Genomic DNA, 18667 nt, shown 5'->3' with positions numbered 1-18667 from the left:
AACCGAATGTTGGGTGTAACATCTTGTTTGCCAGTAATCGCCGATTTCTATGAATGCGCATTTTTCTCTACACTAATGTGTGTTGCAATATCATACGGTCTGTGACGCAATAATAAGAGACCAGGTTTTAAGTGACAACGCAACGTGGTTTTGTCCTTTTTGTGTCCGACAACTGTGCAGCACAGTGCTACGTCATTTCATTCTTGCAAAAGGTTTTTTGTGTTGCGAGCGAGCATTTTCTGGTGAGTGTATTTGTACATATGTGTGTAACGACTGAAGTACTAAATAACCGAAATGTGTAAATTGTAACTTTGGCAAATTTAACTGCCATGACTTAGAAGTCAGTTCGCTGGACAGTATAGCTGCCCTTGTTAAAGTGATGAAGTTTACACACGGTGTTGACGCTGTCTTTGTACTCGCAGTGTCTCTCTTGCATTTGTACACACGTGAAGCGTGTGGTATTCAATCTTCTGTCGCCCAAAGTTATCGGTAAGCATTGTGTGTGTTACGTCATAGTGGCGCATTGTAGTTTATGCTGCCTGTTTCCTTTAGGTGTGCGACAGTAACTGCTTCGACCGTCTTTGTGGTCCAGAGTTTACCGGTTCCCAAATAGTTGGTGAGCCTTATGCTGTAATTATCTACGTGAAGTGTATTGTTTGACACATTGCCTTCTGTGTAGAAACCGTGTTCTAAGGGTCCACTTGTCCTACGTGTCTTTCGTCTCCTCCCGACGTCTGTAACGTCTACACTTCGAATACATTCCATCTTGCGTACGAGTGCGTACTGCACATTCGATTACAAAATTAACATCAACTGAGTGAGCGAGTTTGAGGCCCATTAAAGACACGCGTTTTAACTGCGGGAATTCCGCCTCGTGTGACGTTCCGCGCCAAGAACCGGGGCGCGTTCAACGGACGTTACATGAAAGTTTCAACTGTTTGTTGAAAGCAAGTTTCAACTGTTTGTTGAAAGCAAGTTTCAACTGTTTGTTGAAAGCAAGTTTCAACTATTTGTTGAAAGAAAGTTTCAACTATTTGTTGAAAGCAAGTTTCAACTATTTGTTGAAAGCAAGTTTGACTATTTGGTAAAGGCAACCTTGCCAAGTTCGCCTTTCAATATGGCAGAACCAAGCGTTTCTCCACCGACACTTCCTGATGCTGTCGTTGATCGTCTTCGACGACTGAGTGGACAATACATCATCGCTGAGTGTCTGATGAAGGATCACCGCAACTTGCAAGTGCTTGAGACTGTCTTGGTTACTTTAGAACAGCTTTTTATTGATGCGATTGACGCCTAAAAGGCGCATCCCGAGCTTGCCGATGATCTTGCAAACGTAAAGAAAAACAAAACTGAATTTGACGACCGAGTTGCCCACTGGGTTTGTGAGGCAAACTCGCATTCTTGTCGTGATTTATCTGGGCATGTAACCAGCCCAGGTGGAAGCGGTGACGGTAGTCTGAAGGACAACAACTCGTCCTGCGGACGAAGTATGCGCTCTAGTTCTTCGACAAGTAGTAGAGCTCGCGTCAAAGCGACTACTCAGCTCGCGCGTCTTGCAATTCAACAGACTGCGCAAAGACAGGCGCTGGCAAAGCAACATGAAGAAAGAAAAATGACCGAAACAAGGCGACGAGCCGATGAAGAAAGGCGACGAGCCGATGAAGAAAGGCGCCAAAGGGACGACATGGAGATGTTACAGCTGCAGCATAAACTACAGGCAGCCGTGGTGGAAGAGAGGGTTTGGGACGAGATGTCAGGAAACACGGAGTACGTGACGGTGAAGGATGGTTCTGGAGGAACGCCTACACCACCCCCGGAGCAGCCGTTTGAGGAACAGCGTCGCGTTCAGTTCACGTCACCGCCTGCCACGTCGCAGCAAAGACTTCCGGACCAGCGGTATGTGGTTGATTATGTAACTCCCACTATGTCTCCGTCGCCATGTGTTCCTGATAAGAAATCCTCGTTTGACGGGCGAGATTACACGAATCCAATAAATCCGAGTGTGACCCCTAAAAATGAACCTGCCAAGCCAACAAACGTGCATGAAAGTGAAATTGCATCGCTTGTGAAACACATAAATAAACCCAAACCTGAAGTGATTATTTTTGATGGCAATCCAATGGACTATTGGAGGTTTGTTCGCAATTTCGATTCTCGTATCGACGACAAGGTCGATGACGAGGGCGCCAAACTATCGTACTTGGTTCAGCATTGCGAAGGAAAGGCCCGAAAGCTGATAGAATACTGCTACAGACTGAGGGAAAACGGGTACCGGCAAGCGAGGCAGTTGTTGTACGATCAATTTGGCAAGTCACACATAATTGCCCATGCATGCGTAAGGTGTGTCGTCAACGGCCCAGAATTACGGCCAAATGACGCTGCTGGTTTAAGCGAAATGGCGCAGTCGCTGCGCGATTGTCTACTTACTCTTTCAGACATTGATGAGCATTCTGAGATGAATAACTATCCAACGCTAATTGCTGTTGCGAATCGTCTTCCGTTCAAGATGCAGGAAGCTTGGAAACGACGTGTTGCAAAAATAATCAGAGATACTGGCCGTGAACCTCTGTTCGAGCATCTCGTTGACTTCGTGGAATCTGAGAATCAGATTGCGAATTCGCTCTTTAGTCGTATGTTGGACGAGCATCGCAACGAACCCAAGAAAGCAAAAGGTAAAGGTAGTCATGTAAAGGCCTCTAGTCACGTTGTTGTAAAGGAAGAAGAGTCTAAGCCCAAGGCCCGTGCTGGACCTTCCCACGTTCCAGCAGTCCCTCTGTGTCCGTGCTGTTCGGGAAGGCACAGCCTTGTAAAGTGCGAGGAATTTAAGTCCCGGTCGTTCCGTGATCGCTTGCGCGTTACCCGACGCCGCAGACTGTGTGACAACTGTTTTCGATTTGGACATTTTGCTACAAAGTGCAACAGCCCTAAAGCGTGCACAGTGAAGGAACCAACAGCAGATTCACGAATATCTGCAAAGCCGTCTTGTCGTTGCTTCCCAACTTGTTAAGTTTACAGACATATTCCAACTCTTACGTAAGCCCATTTTTACTGGCGTTTCTTTATGTAAAGGTCATGACGTCATAATACACGTTGTCACATAAATGTCATTTTGGTACAAAGCTTTGAATAAGCGTCGATAGTGACGTCAATAGTTGTTAAAAAATAGTTTTGACTTTTCGCTTTATTCACACCGGTTGGAAAACGCGTCAGACAACAAGATCTTAGTTTCTCCACACAAAGATAATATAACCGGTTTGTACGACTTACTGTTTTCCTAGGGACCAGAGCGAGCCGTCATTTCATAACTTTTCGCGATTCATTCGATGAAAATGTTGATCGACCAAAAAATAAAAACAAACAACCACCTCTACGTGTGCGCAAGATAATCTAACATAATGTTTTTGTTGCTGCCAGGCATATTGTAACTTAATAATCTGTTCTTCTGGCAAAGATAAAACGTAACTTTATTCACCGACGTTTCGCCTGTTATTCAACAAGGCTTCCTCAAGGTAATGGTACAGTGCAGCACACAACTAACACCAAAAAAAAAACGTGCCAACACGAAAAAGGGGATAACGCTAACACCGCTTGTAAAATCATGTGATGTATAAAAATGGGCGGGAAAACGTCGGTGAATAAAGTTACGTTTTATCTTTGCCAGAAGAACAGATTATTAAGATAATCTAACATCCAACTTTGTGGAGTGCAGCCAACAACACAAGGAAGTTATGGTGGCATTTCTTAAGGAGCAGGAAATGCGTCGGTTTCGCTTTTGTTGTCTACGTTATTTCATAACCTTTGTTTTCCACTCTGTCATGGGTTTAATTCTATGCCTGTAGGCATCTGTAACCAGGCGTTGTTCAGCAGAAAAGTGTAAACAGCACTCGGTAAGCAGTTGCCTTGGACTCACGACGAGTTTGCAAAACGTGTCTTCATGTCAATGTTCATGTTTCTGTTCATGTATTTTCTAACATACTTTGCATGTTACAAGGAATGTGGGATAAAAATCAGCGTAACAAAAACACACAGAACGTTCCCTACAATCGCGGTTAAATTAGAACGCATTTCATTTTAGTTTGAATTCTTTGCCATTTTTAGTTGGCAGTGGATTTTTCGTTCTGCTGCCGAAACTTACTAGACTTTTGTATGGAATATTTCAAAACACTCTTGCAATTTAGCTAATTTACATTTTGAAATACAAAATCTTGCTACCATTAAGAACAAATTAACCAGTTTTACTCGGTAAAAACGATTGCATGTAGGTTTCCCATTTGTTTGGTTTTTAATTTTTGACGCATAATATTCGTAAACTTGTCATTAACATATTCCTAAGGCGGGTTAAAGTCGTTGTTCTATCTGTTTCTATGTCGAAACTTGTTTCCTATTTTTATTAGCTTAAGGTAGTCTGTGTAATTTTTGCTTGAAGGTTTGAACAAACTACAGACTGCGCTCCATGGTAAACCGAATGTTGGGTGTTATCTTCATAACTATCGGTCTGCCTATATATCAGGTCTTCGTAGGTACCAACGTCAGGTACGATGAGTCAGAAATTCGCAACCGCACCCCAGTCTCTTGGTTTTTGGTGAATATATTGTGCAGTGAAAGAACAACGAATCAGTACGCAGTGTAGAATGGGCGAGACACAATACATCAGCAACAAGACAGCATTGGGGTAGTCAGTCATACAGGGCGCAGTTTAGCGCAGTCAGTTATACAGGACACGGTCAGCATTTCTGAAGTTCACAATACCACGTTTCTAAAGGCACTGTTTAGTTAGCTTAGCGTCTAAATCATACAAACAAACGTCACAAATTTGCTACGTAGTCAACTGGCTTACAAAACACTGAAAGAGGCACATGACAGGCCTTTAAGTCTTCATAACACTTGTCACAAACATTAAAAGTATTACTAGAACCTAGACAAAGTCTAATCTACATTAATTTCAACGATTACTGTGGCTATTTCCCGCAAGTAGACCAGTGAGCACGCTTTGTGAAACAAAGGAATGCGATGATGTGATGCAAATGTGCACATATACACACATGGGTTCAAGTAACATAGAAATGTTATTAAATGGTTAAACTGTTCGTAACGGGAGACACTTAAACCACGTCACGGACGGGCGAAACGGGATTTCCCCGGTTAGTAGTAATAATGAGCCCAGTAGCATGGGCACTCTTCACTTATTAGGGATCGGGCACTCTTCACTTGGTTTGAGATCGGGCACTCTTCACTTGGTTTGAGATCGGGCACTCTTCACTTGATTTGAGATCGCGCACTCTTCACTTGGTCTGAGATCGCGCACTCTTCACTTATGTGGGATCGGGCACTGTTCACTTATGTGGGCTTGGTCACATATTGTATGAAAAATAACTTAGAGTGGTTCATTTGTTGAATGAGTTGGTCGAGTAAGGACGTAAACCCAAGTGAGAAGTTTTTTTAATGAGCACTGGTCACTAGATGGTGTAAAAGAGTTGTGACTGTGAAGGCTTTCGGTTTGTTCATTTGCCTTCTGAGTTGTGACAGGGGACAGGAGTACTAGATTGCGGCTGCAGTGGAGTTGAAGGTTGGTCTTTAGATTAGTTTAGGGTTAGAAATTGTATGTACAGTAAGAAAGTAATATTAATGAAAGTTTGATTATAGTTTATAAGCTAGAGATACAATATAGTTTAAAATGCAGGTGTGATCGAAACTGATTTAGTTGCTTATTTTTTACAAAAGGTTTTTGTCACGAAATGGATAAACCACCGGGAAAGAAACGGCCGTTTCCATGCGCCACTTGTGGTGCTAGATTTTGGAAGAAAGAACATTTGGAAAAACACATGTCCTCTTGCGATAAACAAGTTACATGTGATCATTGCGAAAAAGTGTAAGTACTGAATATTTTATTTATTTTCGTTTCTTGGTACTAATTGTATTTTATTGTGCTTTTTAGTTTTGGGGCGAGGTCGAATCTACAAAGGCATTTAAAAAATACTTGCCCGAAAATCCACGGTTCAAGAAAGAGGTAAGTTTGCATGAAATTGTTTTACATTTCTAAAATATAATTTATGTTTCTGCAGTAGAACCACAAAACGTACATCGGACACTGACAATTGTGGAGCAGAAGTCCAGAAAAGACCAAGGTAAATGGAATTGTTGTTAAAAAATAAAATGAATTCAAACGAATTCCGTTTTTGCCCAATGCGATTTGTCGTGAACAGAACAGACAATGCGGATCTTAGTGAATCAATTGGCGCCACCGTAAATCCACAACCAACGCCAACAAGAAAAACTATTGGACTAGCCGCTGAGAAATTGGTCAATTTAGCAACAGAACCGTCAAACCAAGTCACTACTGACAACATTGAAAATCAAGAACCTATGTTTGGAGCATCCAATACGTAAGAGTGATTTTAAACCAAGTCCTTTTTTGTATTATGTCTCTACAAGCCTAATATTAGCATGTCTTCTAAGTATAAAATAGCTATTGGTTTAAAGTCTATCCTTATGTTACAACGTTATAGTTTCATTTAGCAACAACTGCGATGAACATCAGTTTGCATGTGAATTCGTTGATCACATTTTAAAGGAACTTAAAGCTGGCGCACTAAATTGCGATACGGGCTTAGATGATGTCGATGTTAAAAGTACTGCCGATGGAAGGTAAGCGAAATTTACGAATAGAAAGTGATCTAATTATGATCTTATAAAATTATGCTCAGAAAAGAACTTCACCAAATTGAGGATTTTTGCTTAGGGCTACTAAATACTCCAACGATTGATATCACTCCGGCAAACGAAATTCCTCTGAAAAAGTTTACCACAGAGGTTATATATTTTCGAATAAAACGCCGTTAGACAGAGGGAGTTAAACAATCTTGTTTTCACAGCGAGGCCATGTAGCGGTCGCCGACATACTTAAAAACATTTTAACTGTAGACATTACAAGTCGCGTTATCGAAGCTAACAAGCACGTTTCCTTAAAACGCTGGGACTTAACTTCATGGGATTAGTTTTTGAAAGAATATAACCTCGTGTTTTGTCAGTAATTTGATAAAAAAAATTTGCCACAATTGAAATTACTTTTTACACAAAGATCTAGATTAATAAATAAAAAATGTCAAATCGTCACAACTTTAAATTATTTTTTTTGCGTAAAGAAGAACTGCAAGATTTTGAAATTGATGGAATGTCGCCTGATGTGGCGATCGTAGCAGACGGGGACTTTTGCTTAGGGCTGTTGAATACCCCTAACGTTAATAACACTACCGCGAGAGAAATAGAACTACAAAGTTTGCCAAAGAGGTAATATATTATGTATAAACCACCGTTAGATAGTGTGAGTTAAATAGCGCTTTTTAAAGGAATTTAGCCTCGTGTTTTGTCAGTAATTTGATATCCTGACTAAACAAAAAAATTGCCATAATTTTATACTCTGAAGTTATGTTTTACACAAAGATCTAGATTAAATAAAAAATTGTCACAACTCTGTACACTTTTTCCTCAACAAAGTTTGCCATGAAGTACTATATTATGTACAAACTACGTTTAGACAGTGGGAGTTAAATACCGTAGCTATGTTGCGGTGCGGTCGCCGACAGACTTGAAATCATTTTCTAAACGGAGACACTACGCGTTAGCGACGTTTACAACACGTTTCCAAAGCATGTTGAGACTTATTGCGTTTAATTTTTTTAAATGATTATAACCTCGAGTTTTGTCAATAATTTGATACCCTGACTGAACAAAAAATTGTCACAACTCTGTACACATTTGTTTTTGCTCAGAGAAAAAATCCACCAATTTGAAGTAAAAACATACGAAACGTTGCCTGAAGTGGCGATCGTATAGCAGGCGAGGATTTTTGCTACGTTGATAACACGACGGCGAGCGAAATTGCACTGCAAAGTTTGCCGAGTAATATATTATGTATAAACTATCGTTAGACAGTGGGAGTTAAATAGCGTAGCTTTATTGCGGTCGCCGACAGACTTGAAATCATTTTTTTTTATCTGCAGACACTACGCGTTAGCGACGTTTACAACACTTTTCCAAAGTATGTTGAGACCTTATGCGTTTAATTGTCTGTACTTTGTTATGTTGATTAGACAACAATTGCCATTTTAAATGTCCTTTGCATAAAAACATTCTTTAGTTTAGCGAAGTTACCTTGAAAGACTAAAATCCCAGTGTTTTTTAATATATTGTTTGAATGTCTCATTTCGTAAGATTTACTTTGTAGAATCAAAGCTCGCCCGTCGCTGAGGCAAACATTCAGCTAGCCAATACCTGTAACGCCAATATCAATGCGATTCACCAACACGCAGACTCAAACTTAAGCGATTCGATTGTTGGCGACCATGTCGCAGTAGCGCCCACCGGCGGTGGCGATGATCTTAGTTGTGGGGGCAGGTTCATGCAAAGCGTCAGCCCGATGTATGTAAAATACAAAACGGCTTGATACCATTTTGTTGCATTGGTTGCCTAACAAATTTTTTTTTTCCTGAACTATAAATATACTTCACGTTAATAAATTTAGTGTATAAATGCTAAAAATTTATTTGTTTCAGTAAATCTTGTGTTAAAAGGTTTGTAAACTTAATGCATTTATGAGGACTAGAACCTAAAACGCGTAGTGGTTCTTTGCAGCGAAATCAGACGTGAACCAATAGTTGAAGTGGAATATCCCTTGTCCCCTTTTACAGCTTCACAAGAATTGAAATGTGAGGAAATTTGCAGGGTTGCAGAAGCGAAACTTTGTAGTGCTCCGTCTCGTATTCAAAGGGGTTGGTAAGTTGCCAGACATGGTTACCCTTGGAACCAGAATTATATCCATTTTTCTTGCAGGGGAAGCAGTGGTGAAGCCAAACAACGGCCACAGGGAAATGAACGAGATAGACTCATCGCTCGAAACATCAGAGCCATTCAAACACACCGAAGAATCGGTCAAGTGACAAGCGTCTTCAACTTCCGCGCACCAATTTCCTACGACAATTTAAATAGTATTGCCGATGAAGTTTTGCGCTTTGGCAATCGAGCCTTCAGGATCAATGCCAGTTTTGGCTTTTCTATGGAAAATGTAGCCGGGGAACAACGTTATTTTCACTCGAGTGCTCACAATTTTCAACTTTTTGACACACCTTGTGTTGTCCGCACACGCGATGACTTGATTGCTTTTCTTGAAAGCCTGGAAGACAAAGATGACTTGGAAAGTGTGCGACTTCTGCGACCTAATAGCTCCTGGAAACCTAGCGAAATTTTAAATGTAACCTTTTATATTTACTACACGAACAGCCCATTAATTGGATAGGATTAAATTGGATTTGATTGGACGTCACGCGAAATTGAGGCCCATACACTGCGAACAAATGTCTTATTCCACTGCCTATGTTTTTTCGTTCATTTGCAATACATTTTGATTCCAGTGGGGATTAAACTATGTAAAGAGTTTCATTCATGTTGGTTTGAATCACATTAACTTTCCAAGTGAACAACCTTCCCAACATGAAATTTATTTTGAAATGTCCTCCAGTTGGTTGCTTGTCAAGTGTAAACTTATTTGATGCAGTGTTGTACGCTTAAATAACAAGCGGGGATCCGATGCTAAAGCTGAATTTGTTTTTAAAGAAACATTTCAGCTACAAATCAATAAATAGTCATCGACTTTTTTTTGTTGTCGTTTTTTTTTCGCTGTAGTGTAGATAGTGATTCATCTCAAAAGGGTTGCGCCATCGCTGGTAAACCATTCATTGGGAGTGAGGCACAATGTGAGAGGTGAAGCAATCCCGAACAAGATGAGCGCTCATGTATTGCACAATTTGTTGGAATATTTTATGGCAGGTTTTGAACGGGATCACGTCATTTTGATTGTATATAAGACGGTATAGATACTTTATTCCTCATCAACGAACAGAAGCAACCAACGGAGAAGATGTCACTCAACAGACATATTGTTCCCGACACCGTCGATTCAACCAGACAGCAAATCGCTACACAGCTGCTGACAGAGATATGCAGAAGTCGCCGACCTGCAGGTATGTCTTGACGAGGTTTTGCTTTTCTTCCGTTTCCTAATTTGTTTATGGTTGCTGTAGGTACCAGACTTTGCTGTGCAACGTTGTATGTGAAGTTTAGAGGAGAATGTTTTGACCACGACGAACTCCGGAAACTGGCTCCTTCCCTGTTTCCAGAAACACCCTACGTGTTGCTATTCCCCAAACCGTTTGCCGACGCCTTCAGTCGCGTGCAGGTGGTGTACTGGTCCACAGCAGACGCGGTGGAAGATTGTATCATCGCCGACCGAGTGAAGAATATGGCAATCGACGTGGCTGTCGATGGGATTGCATTAAGTTTTAAATCTAAATCTGTGTTTCACCCGCCGCGTATTTGAGACCAATAATAGAAAATGCCGAAGAATATGTATCGACTATACGAGACATAGAAAATCCACGTGCACGAAACAGTAAATAATACATACAATGAGGGCCGCAGGCAGATGAGAGGGGGTGCTGTACAATGCGACGGTTCCATTTCCATTGAGTGGCATTTCGGTTTAGAAAATTTACAAGCTCCTCGTGGATCGGGGCACGCCCGAACGTGTCATAAAACTCGCCCCGTTCTTCCCCATCAAAAAACATCGCAAGCCAATGCATTCCGGGTCTATTACTGGTATCAGTATTCACAATATATGCTTTGGGATAGGGGTGGTTCAACGTAGAGAGTTCATCCCGCGCATAGACACCATAAAACACGGATCCAATGGCTTGGTCACGAGATAAAATAGATGCGATTTGAAGTTCGTCCATTTAAGCCGAGTAATCGAAAATTACGATTTTGAATTTGTCAATCTCCAATACATTGTCATATTCCGCGTACACCAAGATATTTATAGTGTTCGCGAAAGCCGTGCCAAAGTGAACCTCCAAACGAATGTTACCGTGCTTAACCAAATCAAAGGTAGCCAGATCTGCCATATCAGGACTGAGGTCAAAGCAATAGAGTGTGAATCCCTGCCCATATTCGGAGAGTGATATTCCACTACCGGCGTTTTCAAAAAATGTTCCCATCCCAGTAAAAAGGCTAATGAAGCTCCTCGCATAATTTTTTGATGTGAAATTTGGTTGAAGCGCCTTTCCCGGCACGATTTTCCCGTCATGGTACAGAGCCAGGTAATTCACATCAAAGTGTTTAAAATTAAACGAATTTTTTGCATAAGCTCCATTAAATGCGTCGTTGTCAACAAACCCCACCACTACTCGCTTTGGGATCTGGCCACGTATAAATGTGTCATGTGTCGTGGAAAGGTTTCCACGTGGGACCGAGTACACTTGCACAGATGTCCTCGTGATTGGATATTTGGCAGTAGCCTTCTCCAATGCTTTTATATGTCCCATCAAAACAGGGGCACTCGGACGTACTTTACGAACATACAACCGAACGTCTTTAAGGTTGACCTTGTAACCGGTATTCGCCTCGGCCATAATCGAAAACGGATCTTTGCTCCTGATCAAGCGGATCTTCACGTCAACGCCATTTAATACATAACGAAACTGATTCATCATGTCGATATGGAGCTTGCCTAACATTTCAATGTCACGACTACCACTTGCACAGTCGCGTCTGGTGATATATCCAGCATTTCCAGCATCCAAAGTCTCAAACTTTCCTGCCGTATCTTTATGCCACATTGCCGCAGTTAATTGGGATTCTTTTGCATCATTCCCAAAGCTTAAAAGGCTCTCGAGATAAGCACGGTATGGATACGTGTTACTAGCAGGTGTGACAACTTTGTTGTTTAAAGACAAGTCAACTTGATCCCAAAGAGCATGTAGCCAATAATTACAAGGACCAACGGCAGCGTCTGCGTCAATATTTGTCCCATCTGCCTTGGTTATGCGCGCTGTGCACAGAAGCATAGTATTTGCTAGATCTATGTTATCTTCCCCTGTCCCAGAAACGGTAAATTCTATAGGGCCGGCATCACTCAATGTCGAAAGGGGCATAAATTCCACCCACTGGGAATGTTCGATGCTGACTTGTGTGGGTTTTAGCGCAAATAAATCAAGTTCACTTTTCAAGCATTTTCCAGACTGTTGGTTAATGAGGCTGCCCATATTATGAAAATATATCCGCTTTCTTTCGTCTTGGGGAACGTTTTTTCTTCGTCTTTTTTCTGCGTTTAGTTGCAGGTTCTCCGGGTGGGTGTGTAAAGGACCGCTGCGCAGAACGTAATAATGATTTTCCCGCCTCTCTTGAACGTTTTATAGCTGCTGCCCGTGGTGATTGTCCAGCCAGCATGTCACCGGCGAATTGGGCACCTGATTTAATCACTTCTTTTCCGATACGGCTTGCGCCCGATTTAAGTAGCGGTAGTACAGCCCTACCAAGACTCGCAAACACACTACCCAATCCGTGGCCACGTTGTGAAACTGCTCCACTGAAAAAAGGCATTCCATGACCAGCTTGGGCCACATAGTAATTCTCATAGTCTTTAATATCGTTTTGCACACAATATGGAGTGCCGCATTGACGCTGCATTTTCCGTCTAAATGTATAAGGGTGTTTTCGAAAGTGAAGTGTAGCGATCACCCGACCGCTTTCAAAAGGAATCAAACCCCCGAATTCGTTTCTTAAACTTAGTTCTACACTCGTGATGGTACTTCCACGTAATGGTTGATACGATAGACGTGAGAACCTTTTAAACACTGTCTCCCCAGGCTCTCCTTGAGCTGGGATCGTATCGAGAAGGGGAACAAGTGAATCGCCCACTATACGCGGTTCAACGAGATCACAATAGACGAAAATGGTCGAAAATTCATTCTCGAGAGTGCACCTTCCTTCGGTTGTGTGGCTTCCTTCGTAAAGGTGTGGAAGTGGAGTTGTTTGAAAGCCCAAAAGTTGCCTAACAACTTTTTAGTAGCTTCGGCCCCCACTCTCATTCCGAACCACACTTCTGACCCAATATTTTTCCATGAGTAGGGATATTGAATGTCACTTAACGCTACTTCCCATTTTCCCCGATCCAAGTGAATGCTTTCGGGAAGTTTAGTTTTGAATTGGGTCGTTGTATTTTCGGGGTAAAACTCTAAACTACTATTGCTCGGAAGAGTCACGTAAAACATTCTTGTTTTTCAAACTCGGTGCTGCCAACAGATACCCAACCCCACTTGCCAGTAACGCTGTCCAAAGATTCGGGTTTGGGTGTCCCAACGTCAAATTCACAAGACTGGTGATGACTACAACAAAAATGAGAAACACTTGACAAAAAAACACAACTTCTTCACGAGGCAAACTTCGCCCACACCACACCCAATCTCCTCCTGAAGTCATTGAGACGCTATACGCTGTAATGTACGACGTCCTCTGCGTTGAGCCACGAATTAAAACTATCGGTGTAGTCGACCCATTTTATAAGCCATTGCTCTACCCCGTGCCTTTTTCGCTTTTTCAATATCTTCTCGATGTTATAAAGGTCCTTTTCCACACTTTGGAGTTCCTCATCATAAAACGACCCTTCTATCGGTTCACGATTATAATCGACTAGAGAATAAGTATGGGGATTGGTTTGGCGCCGGGATTTTACAAAAAACACTTCTTCCGTCCAGTTTGGTAAGTAACCTTTTTTAAACTTTGTACGGGTTACTGCGATTCTAACTGGGGAACCCACTGCAAACTTCCAGGACATAGGTGGATGCGATATATCGCCCTATAAATTTTCCCAGACAGTATCCTGATTATCTCGTTTCACCGACGAGGGAGTAGTTCGAATGCTGCGGTGATAGCTGTTGTTGTAGCTTTCCACTACATCATCTAGCACGTCAATATATTTCGATGTCTGGGCATACGTGAAGTACCGCCATAAACGCTCCTTCAAGGTCCGATTAAATCGCTCAACAATGGAGGCTTTGGTTTCGTCATTGTACGTCGCAAAAAAATGAATCCCGTGATTTTGTAACCAATTTTGAAAAAGTTTATTCACAAACTCTTTGCCACGATCTGTCTGTAATTTCTGCGGTTGGCGGTCCCCATCTTGCAAGATTTTTTCGAAAGCTCGCACAACCCAATCAAAAATTATCTGCGATTATATATGAATCTTGTGTAAGTTACTTGCGGCATATCTTTGATATGGCCTTCGTAGTATTACCGTGGATATGCCGTATATGTTTAGTCCGATATAAGCACGATAAAACGGACATAACCCAGCTGTAGATATTCCATGCTTAATGAACAGATAATCATACCATAAAATTAAATTTTCAATTGCATTTGCAATATAACTGCGAAGAAATTTGATACGTCTCATTTCTCATTTAAGTGACAAACTAAATTAATTAGACATTTGATTAAGTTGTAATTCGTTTAAATCTGTGTTATTTTTTTTTGTATTTAAATTAATTGCTTTCTTGAATAAGTTTGTTTTCCAGATGTATTGCAAATGTTTTGTGATCTTGAAAAAAATATAACCTGGAAATTGCAAATTTATTCTTGTCATCTCCCAAATTTTTATTGCGTCACTGTTCTGGAACTAATTCTGCCGCACTGGATTTACGACTTCAATAGTTGCATTACGCAATCGGCAGTCGTCGTATTTTGCACGTGGTGTTTTTTTAACGGTTTAAATCTGCAATAATCCTATTTAGATTTGATATTTTAGTTGATATGGAAGTTTGAAAAGGAAAGAGGTTTGGATTTTTGGACAGCGCTATAATGCCTAAAACTGAGTATAAACCATTTCGCAAACTATCCAGACAACAGAAGTGGCGGCGCAAAACCTCGAGTCGAAAGTGTAAAAAAACAAACGATGGAAAAGAAACAATTCTTTTTTCAAATGGCTCTGATTATCAAGTTGACTTAACTGCTGACACTATCCCTGATAACGTGGATTCTGACAGGCCAAGTTCAAGTAATATACAACAAGTGGGCCACCATGATTATTTTTGCAACGTTTCGTCTAACTCTGATTATGATTCCGACGTTTCTAGTGGTCCAGTTCCTGGATCAACTAAACAAAATATACCTGAATCATGTGGTAACCAGTTTAATCCTTTTGCATTAAAGCAATCTTTGCAACAATGGGCCCTCACAGAGCCTAATGTACCTAAGTCTGCTGTGACCAATCTGTTGAAAATTTTAAAGCAATATCATGAACATTTGCCCATGACGTTTACAACCTTACTACCCACACCCAAACTTTCATATTGTAGTATGAATAATGGGGGTGAATATGTTCATTTCAGTAACTGGATGACTAGTTTGAAGAAGATTCTGACAAACGAAGTGTTACGACTAAAACTTTCCGCTTGTCAATTTACATTTTACTTAATAATCAATGTGGATGGACTACCACTTTTTAAAGGTTCTCCTGATTACAAGCTTTATCCAATTCTAATAAAAGTGTATCTTGTTAAAATGAAATGTCTATGTGCTGGAATTTATTGCACAAACAAGTCCACCAACAGAGAACTCCCTGCTCCTGACCTGTTTCTGAAGGAATTTCTTAAAGATTTAGACAATCTCACTGAAAATCCAGTTATAATTGATACTGTAACGTGCAGACTAGGAAACTATGGAATTTACGTTTGTGATGCACCAATGCGATCTAGTCTTAAATGCATTAAATCACATACTGGATATTACAGTTGTGAAAGGTGTACTGTTAAAGGCCAATACATTGAGCGTCGTGTATGTTTTCTCGGACACAATTGGACTCAACGCACTGATGCAGATTTCAAAAGGCACATCGACAAGCAGCATCGAATGGGTGTGTCAGTTCTGTCTACAAAAAATGTTGACATGGTGTCTGGTTTTGTTTTAGACTATATGCACTTAGGTTGCTTGGGAGTGATGCGACGGTTACTTCTATGGTGGAAAGGAACACCACATCAGTTACATGCAAAATTGTCCTCACACGCTGTAAATGAGATTACTTCCAGTATTTTGGCTTGTCAACCATTTGTTCCAGATGAGTTTAATCGGAAGTTACGACCACTAAAAGATATACTATATTGGAAAGCAATGGAGTTTAGGCTATTCATGTTATATGTGGGACCAGTGGTTCTTAAAAACAGCAATGCTTTAACACATGAGAGATACATTCATTTTCTTAAACTTTCCTGTGCCTTCAGGTTTTTTTTAGATAAGAATTGTACTAATTTCAATTTGAAAACTGCCAGTGATCTGCTTCATAACTTTGTGCATGAATCTGTTGTACTTTATGGCAAACAATTTGTAACCTATAATGTACATTCTCTAATTCACTTGGTTCAGGACTGTCAAAAGTATGGTTGTTTGGAAAACATTTCATGTTTTCCATTTGAAAGCTACCTGGGTTGCTTAAAAGACCAAGTTAGATGTGGATTTAAACCACTGCAACAATGCTCTTGGTTTGCATATCATAACAATGAAAATCTTGTGTTTGATTGCCCTTTAAGACATGACAAACGTGATGCAAAACCCGCCATTGGTATGAATGTTTTAGTTGAGCTTTTTGGGGAAAAGTCTTTGTCATTCATGAAAAAAATTTTCTTGTTTGATTCTGTTGTTATTGAGCGAAATACTATATCTGACTCCACATTGTTTCACAATAATTGTTTTTACAGAGTTGTTGATATAGTTGTTGAAAATTGCAACATTTATTTTGTTGTGTGTCAGTATACAAAAGTGCTAAACATTTTTATAAACCCGGTTCATTCAAAAATTGTAGGGATACAAAGAATTTCCAATCTATGCAGTGACTATAAACTATTGTGCATGTCAAGTAATATAAAAAAGTGTTTTGTTTTACCATATAGAGAGGATTTAGTTGCTTTAATATTGCTTCACATGACCTAATGCATGTTTGGTGTCTTGCAGGAAAATGGTCTCACTATGAAAAAGTTTGTATGTGTAAAATTTAACAATGGCTCCACTGACATAGTGCCACGGTCATGGATAGTGGGATATTCCATGTGTAAGTGGCCTCAAATGTCAAACGAAGATATTAGGGCTTTAGCAAAAAATGAAGTTGAACCTGATGAGGAATGGAAGCAATACAGTTGTATGATCCTCTGTGAATCTAGTATGTAGTAATGTGATACAGTTCTGTTCCAATGTTACTAACAGTTCATTATTTAAGATGACTTTCACAAGTGCGAGGAAAAAGGTTATAGCACAGTAATGTTGAGTGAGACATCAGCAGATGATGAATTTGTTCCACCTCCTCTTGTAAGGACAGACAGTGAAAGTATTTACAAACGAGCAACAGCACCTCAAAATAGTGATTTGAGGAGAAAGCACAAGAGGTTTGTTACTTTCAAAGGCTTAACATGGTTTGCAAGTAAAAATTGTTTGCCATGTGTTGTTAGAAAAAGTCCCCAAAAGGTTTTTCCTCAAACAAAGTATCCAAAATACCAAAACGAAGAATTGCTGTGTGAGATTCGGAGTGGATATTCTTTTATACGGAAACAGTTTAATATTTTAAATGATAAAATTGATAAATTGTCAGATTTAAATCTTTCAATGAACAGTGATTGTTCAAGCTCGGCAACTGAGCCATGGAAAATTGAAGCTGCTTGTACAGAGGAAGAGCTGGAATCTAATTTAAAACAATCTCTGGTATGACTGTCTTGAAAGTCATTTTTATGCAGATAATGATTTCTTTTTTTAAACACAGAATGCCAAATTGTTGGCTCAGCAAGTTGAAGTAAAATGTGTCCGAGCAACTTTCCGTAACTTTCTGAAAGTATTCATGGTCAAGGATTTGGCCATGCAATTTTCATGGTCTGGCATGGGAAGCGGACGTCAACAAGTGAAAAGAGCTTTCAAAAGCCACCAACTGTATGCACTCTTTCAAGGTATATACCTATTTTGTTTAAGTGTGGAAAACTGTCAATACATGTATGGACATGTGCAATTTGAACACTTTTCTAAATCATTTTTTTGCAATAGTTGTGATAGATAACCAATGTAGGTTGTTCTTGACAGTGTGAAGTGACTAATTTTGTTCCTGGTGCAGATAGTATTGTGGTAACAGTTCCAACAAATTGTAGTGACATGTTTTGATATAAGTGCTTTTGTCATTTTTGTTATTTATATGCAGGTAAGGATATTTAAGTGCATATCTTATGAAACATTATCATGGTATACTTTCTCTAACATCTGCCCCAGCAATAACATACATAGTTATTATTAATTTAAGATTTGGTTCAAGTAATGTAAAATAAAATAAATCGTTTTTCTAAAAAAGTGGATGTTGTAGCGGACACCTCGCTAAAGTGTGTTGTTAATGGACAAAAAAATTTACGTTCAGATGTTCTTCAAAACACTTGCCATCGTGACGTCAGCCGCGAGGAAATAACCAATGCAATCAAGCGTGTGTTCAACGGAGTGCCTGATTGGGATGGCGGCAGGCAACATCGCCTGAAATCGACTGCAGGACAATAGAGGGACAAAATTTCGTTGTGTGTTCGCTTGTTCAAATAAACAACAAATGTCGTACATTTGCCTTTGTATGGCATTTGTTTGGGACAATTGAAATTTATGCTTGTTTTTGTTATATCTTGCAAAAGCCAAGTGTGGAGGTGAACAGGGACTTCAACGAACAAGCTAGGCCCTTGTATGAAAATTGAAACAAGGGCCGTAAAAGGCCGTTGTTGCATTTGAGACATATATGCCAGATATATACACCAGGGTCATGTTAGGCTTCGGC

At 40.3% G+C, this 18667-nt stretch overlaps 3 protein-coding genes and 1 pseudogene across 3 annotated transcripts; 3 read left to right on the top strand and 1 right to left on the bottom strand.

Moving 5' to 3' along the window:
* The first annotated feature begins 1117 nt into the window (after positions 1 to 1117).
* Positions 1118 to 3007, top strand: LOC145906886 (uncharacterized; annotated as a pseudogene).
* Positions 3008 to 10787: 7780 nt separating this feature from the next.
* Positions 10788 to 12095, bottom strand: LOC145906885 (uncharacterized protein F54H12.2-like). The gene has a single exon (XM_082994349.1). The coding sequence runs from the start codon at positions 12093 to 12095 to the stop codon at positions 10788 to 10790; it is 1308 nt and encodes a 435-aa protein (XP_082850475.1).
* A 2593-nt stretch (positions 12096 to 14688) lies between these two features.
* On the top strand, positions 14689 to 15973 carry LOC145906884 (uncharacterized). Its single transcript, XM_082994346.1, has 2 exons — positions 14689 to 15663; positions 15944 to 15973. Exons 1-2 carry the CDS (start codon positions 14689 to 14691, stop codon positions 15971 to 15973), a joined length of 1005 nt encoding a protein of 334 aa, XP_082850472.1.
* Positions 15974 to 16815: 842 nt separating this feature from the next.
* LOC145906883 (uncharacterized) lies at positions 16816 to 18402 on the top strand. Its single transcript, XM_082994345.1, has 5 exons — positions 16816 to 17038; positions 17096 to 17261; positions 17325 to 17574; positions 17633 to 17813; positions 18269 to 18402. The coding sequence occupies exons 1-5, from the start codon at positions 16816 to 16818 to the stop codon at positions 18400 to 18402; spliced, it is 954 nt and encodes a 317-aa protein (XP_082850471.1).
* Positions 18403 to 18667: the final 265 nt, after the last annotated feature.

This window comes from Ascidia mentula, chromosome 6, assembly GCF_947561715.1.
Source record: "Ascidia mentula chromosome 6, kaAscMent1.1, whole genome shotgun sequence".
Lineage (NCBI taxonomy): Eukaryota > Metazoa > Chordata > Ascidiacea > Phlebobranchia > Ascidiidae > Ascidia > Ascidia mentula.
The sequence above is the reverse complement of the archived record's forward strand: the minus strand, read 5'-3'. Positions and strand labels throughout refer to the sequence as shown.

Bases quoted from the DNA above. Each gene is read 5' to 3' on its own strand.
- LOC145906885 (XM_082994349.1), bottom strand. From the start codon at position 12,095: ATGGGCAGCCTCATTAACCAACAGTCTGGAAAATGCTTGAAAAGTGAA.
- LOC145906884 (XM_082994346.1), top strand. From the start codon at position 14,689: ATGCCTAAAACTGAGTATAAACCATTTCGCAAACTATCCAGACAACAG. The intron at 15,664-15,943 runs GTATGTTTTCTC...CATTTGTTCCAG, and splicing joins GCCAATACATTGAGCGTCGT to ATGAGTTTAATCGGAAGTTA.
- LOC145906883 (XM_082994345.1), top strand. From the start codon at position 16,816: ATGTTTGGTGTCTTGCAGGAAAATGGTCTCACTATGAAAAAGTTTGTA. The intron at 17,039-17,095 runs GTATGTAGTAAT...TCATTATTTAAG, and splicing joins TATGATCCTCTGTGAATCTA to ATGACTTTCACAAGTGCGAG. The intron at 17,262-17,324 runs GTTTGTTACTTT...ATGTGTTGTTAG, and splicing joins TTGAGGAGAAAGCACAAGAG to AAAAAGTCCCCAAAAGGTTT.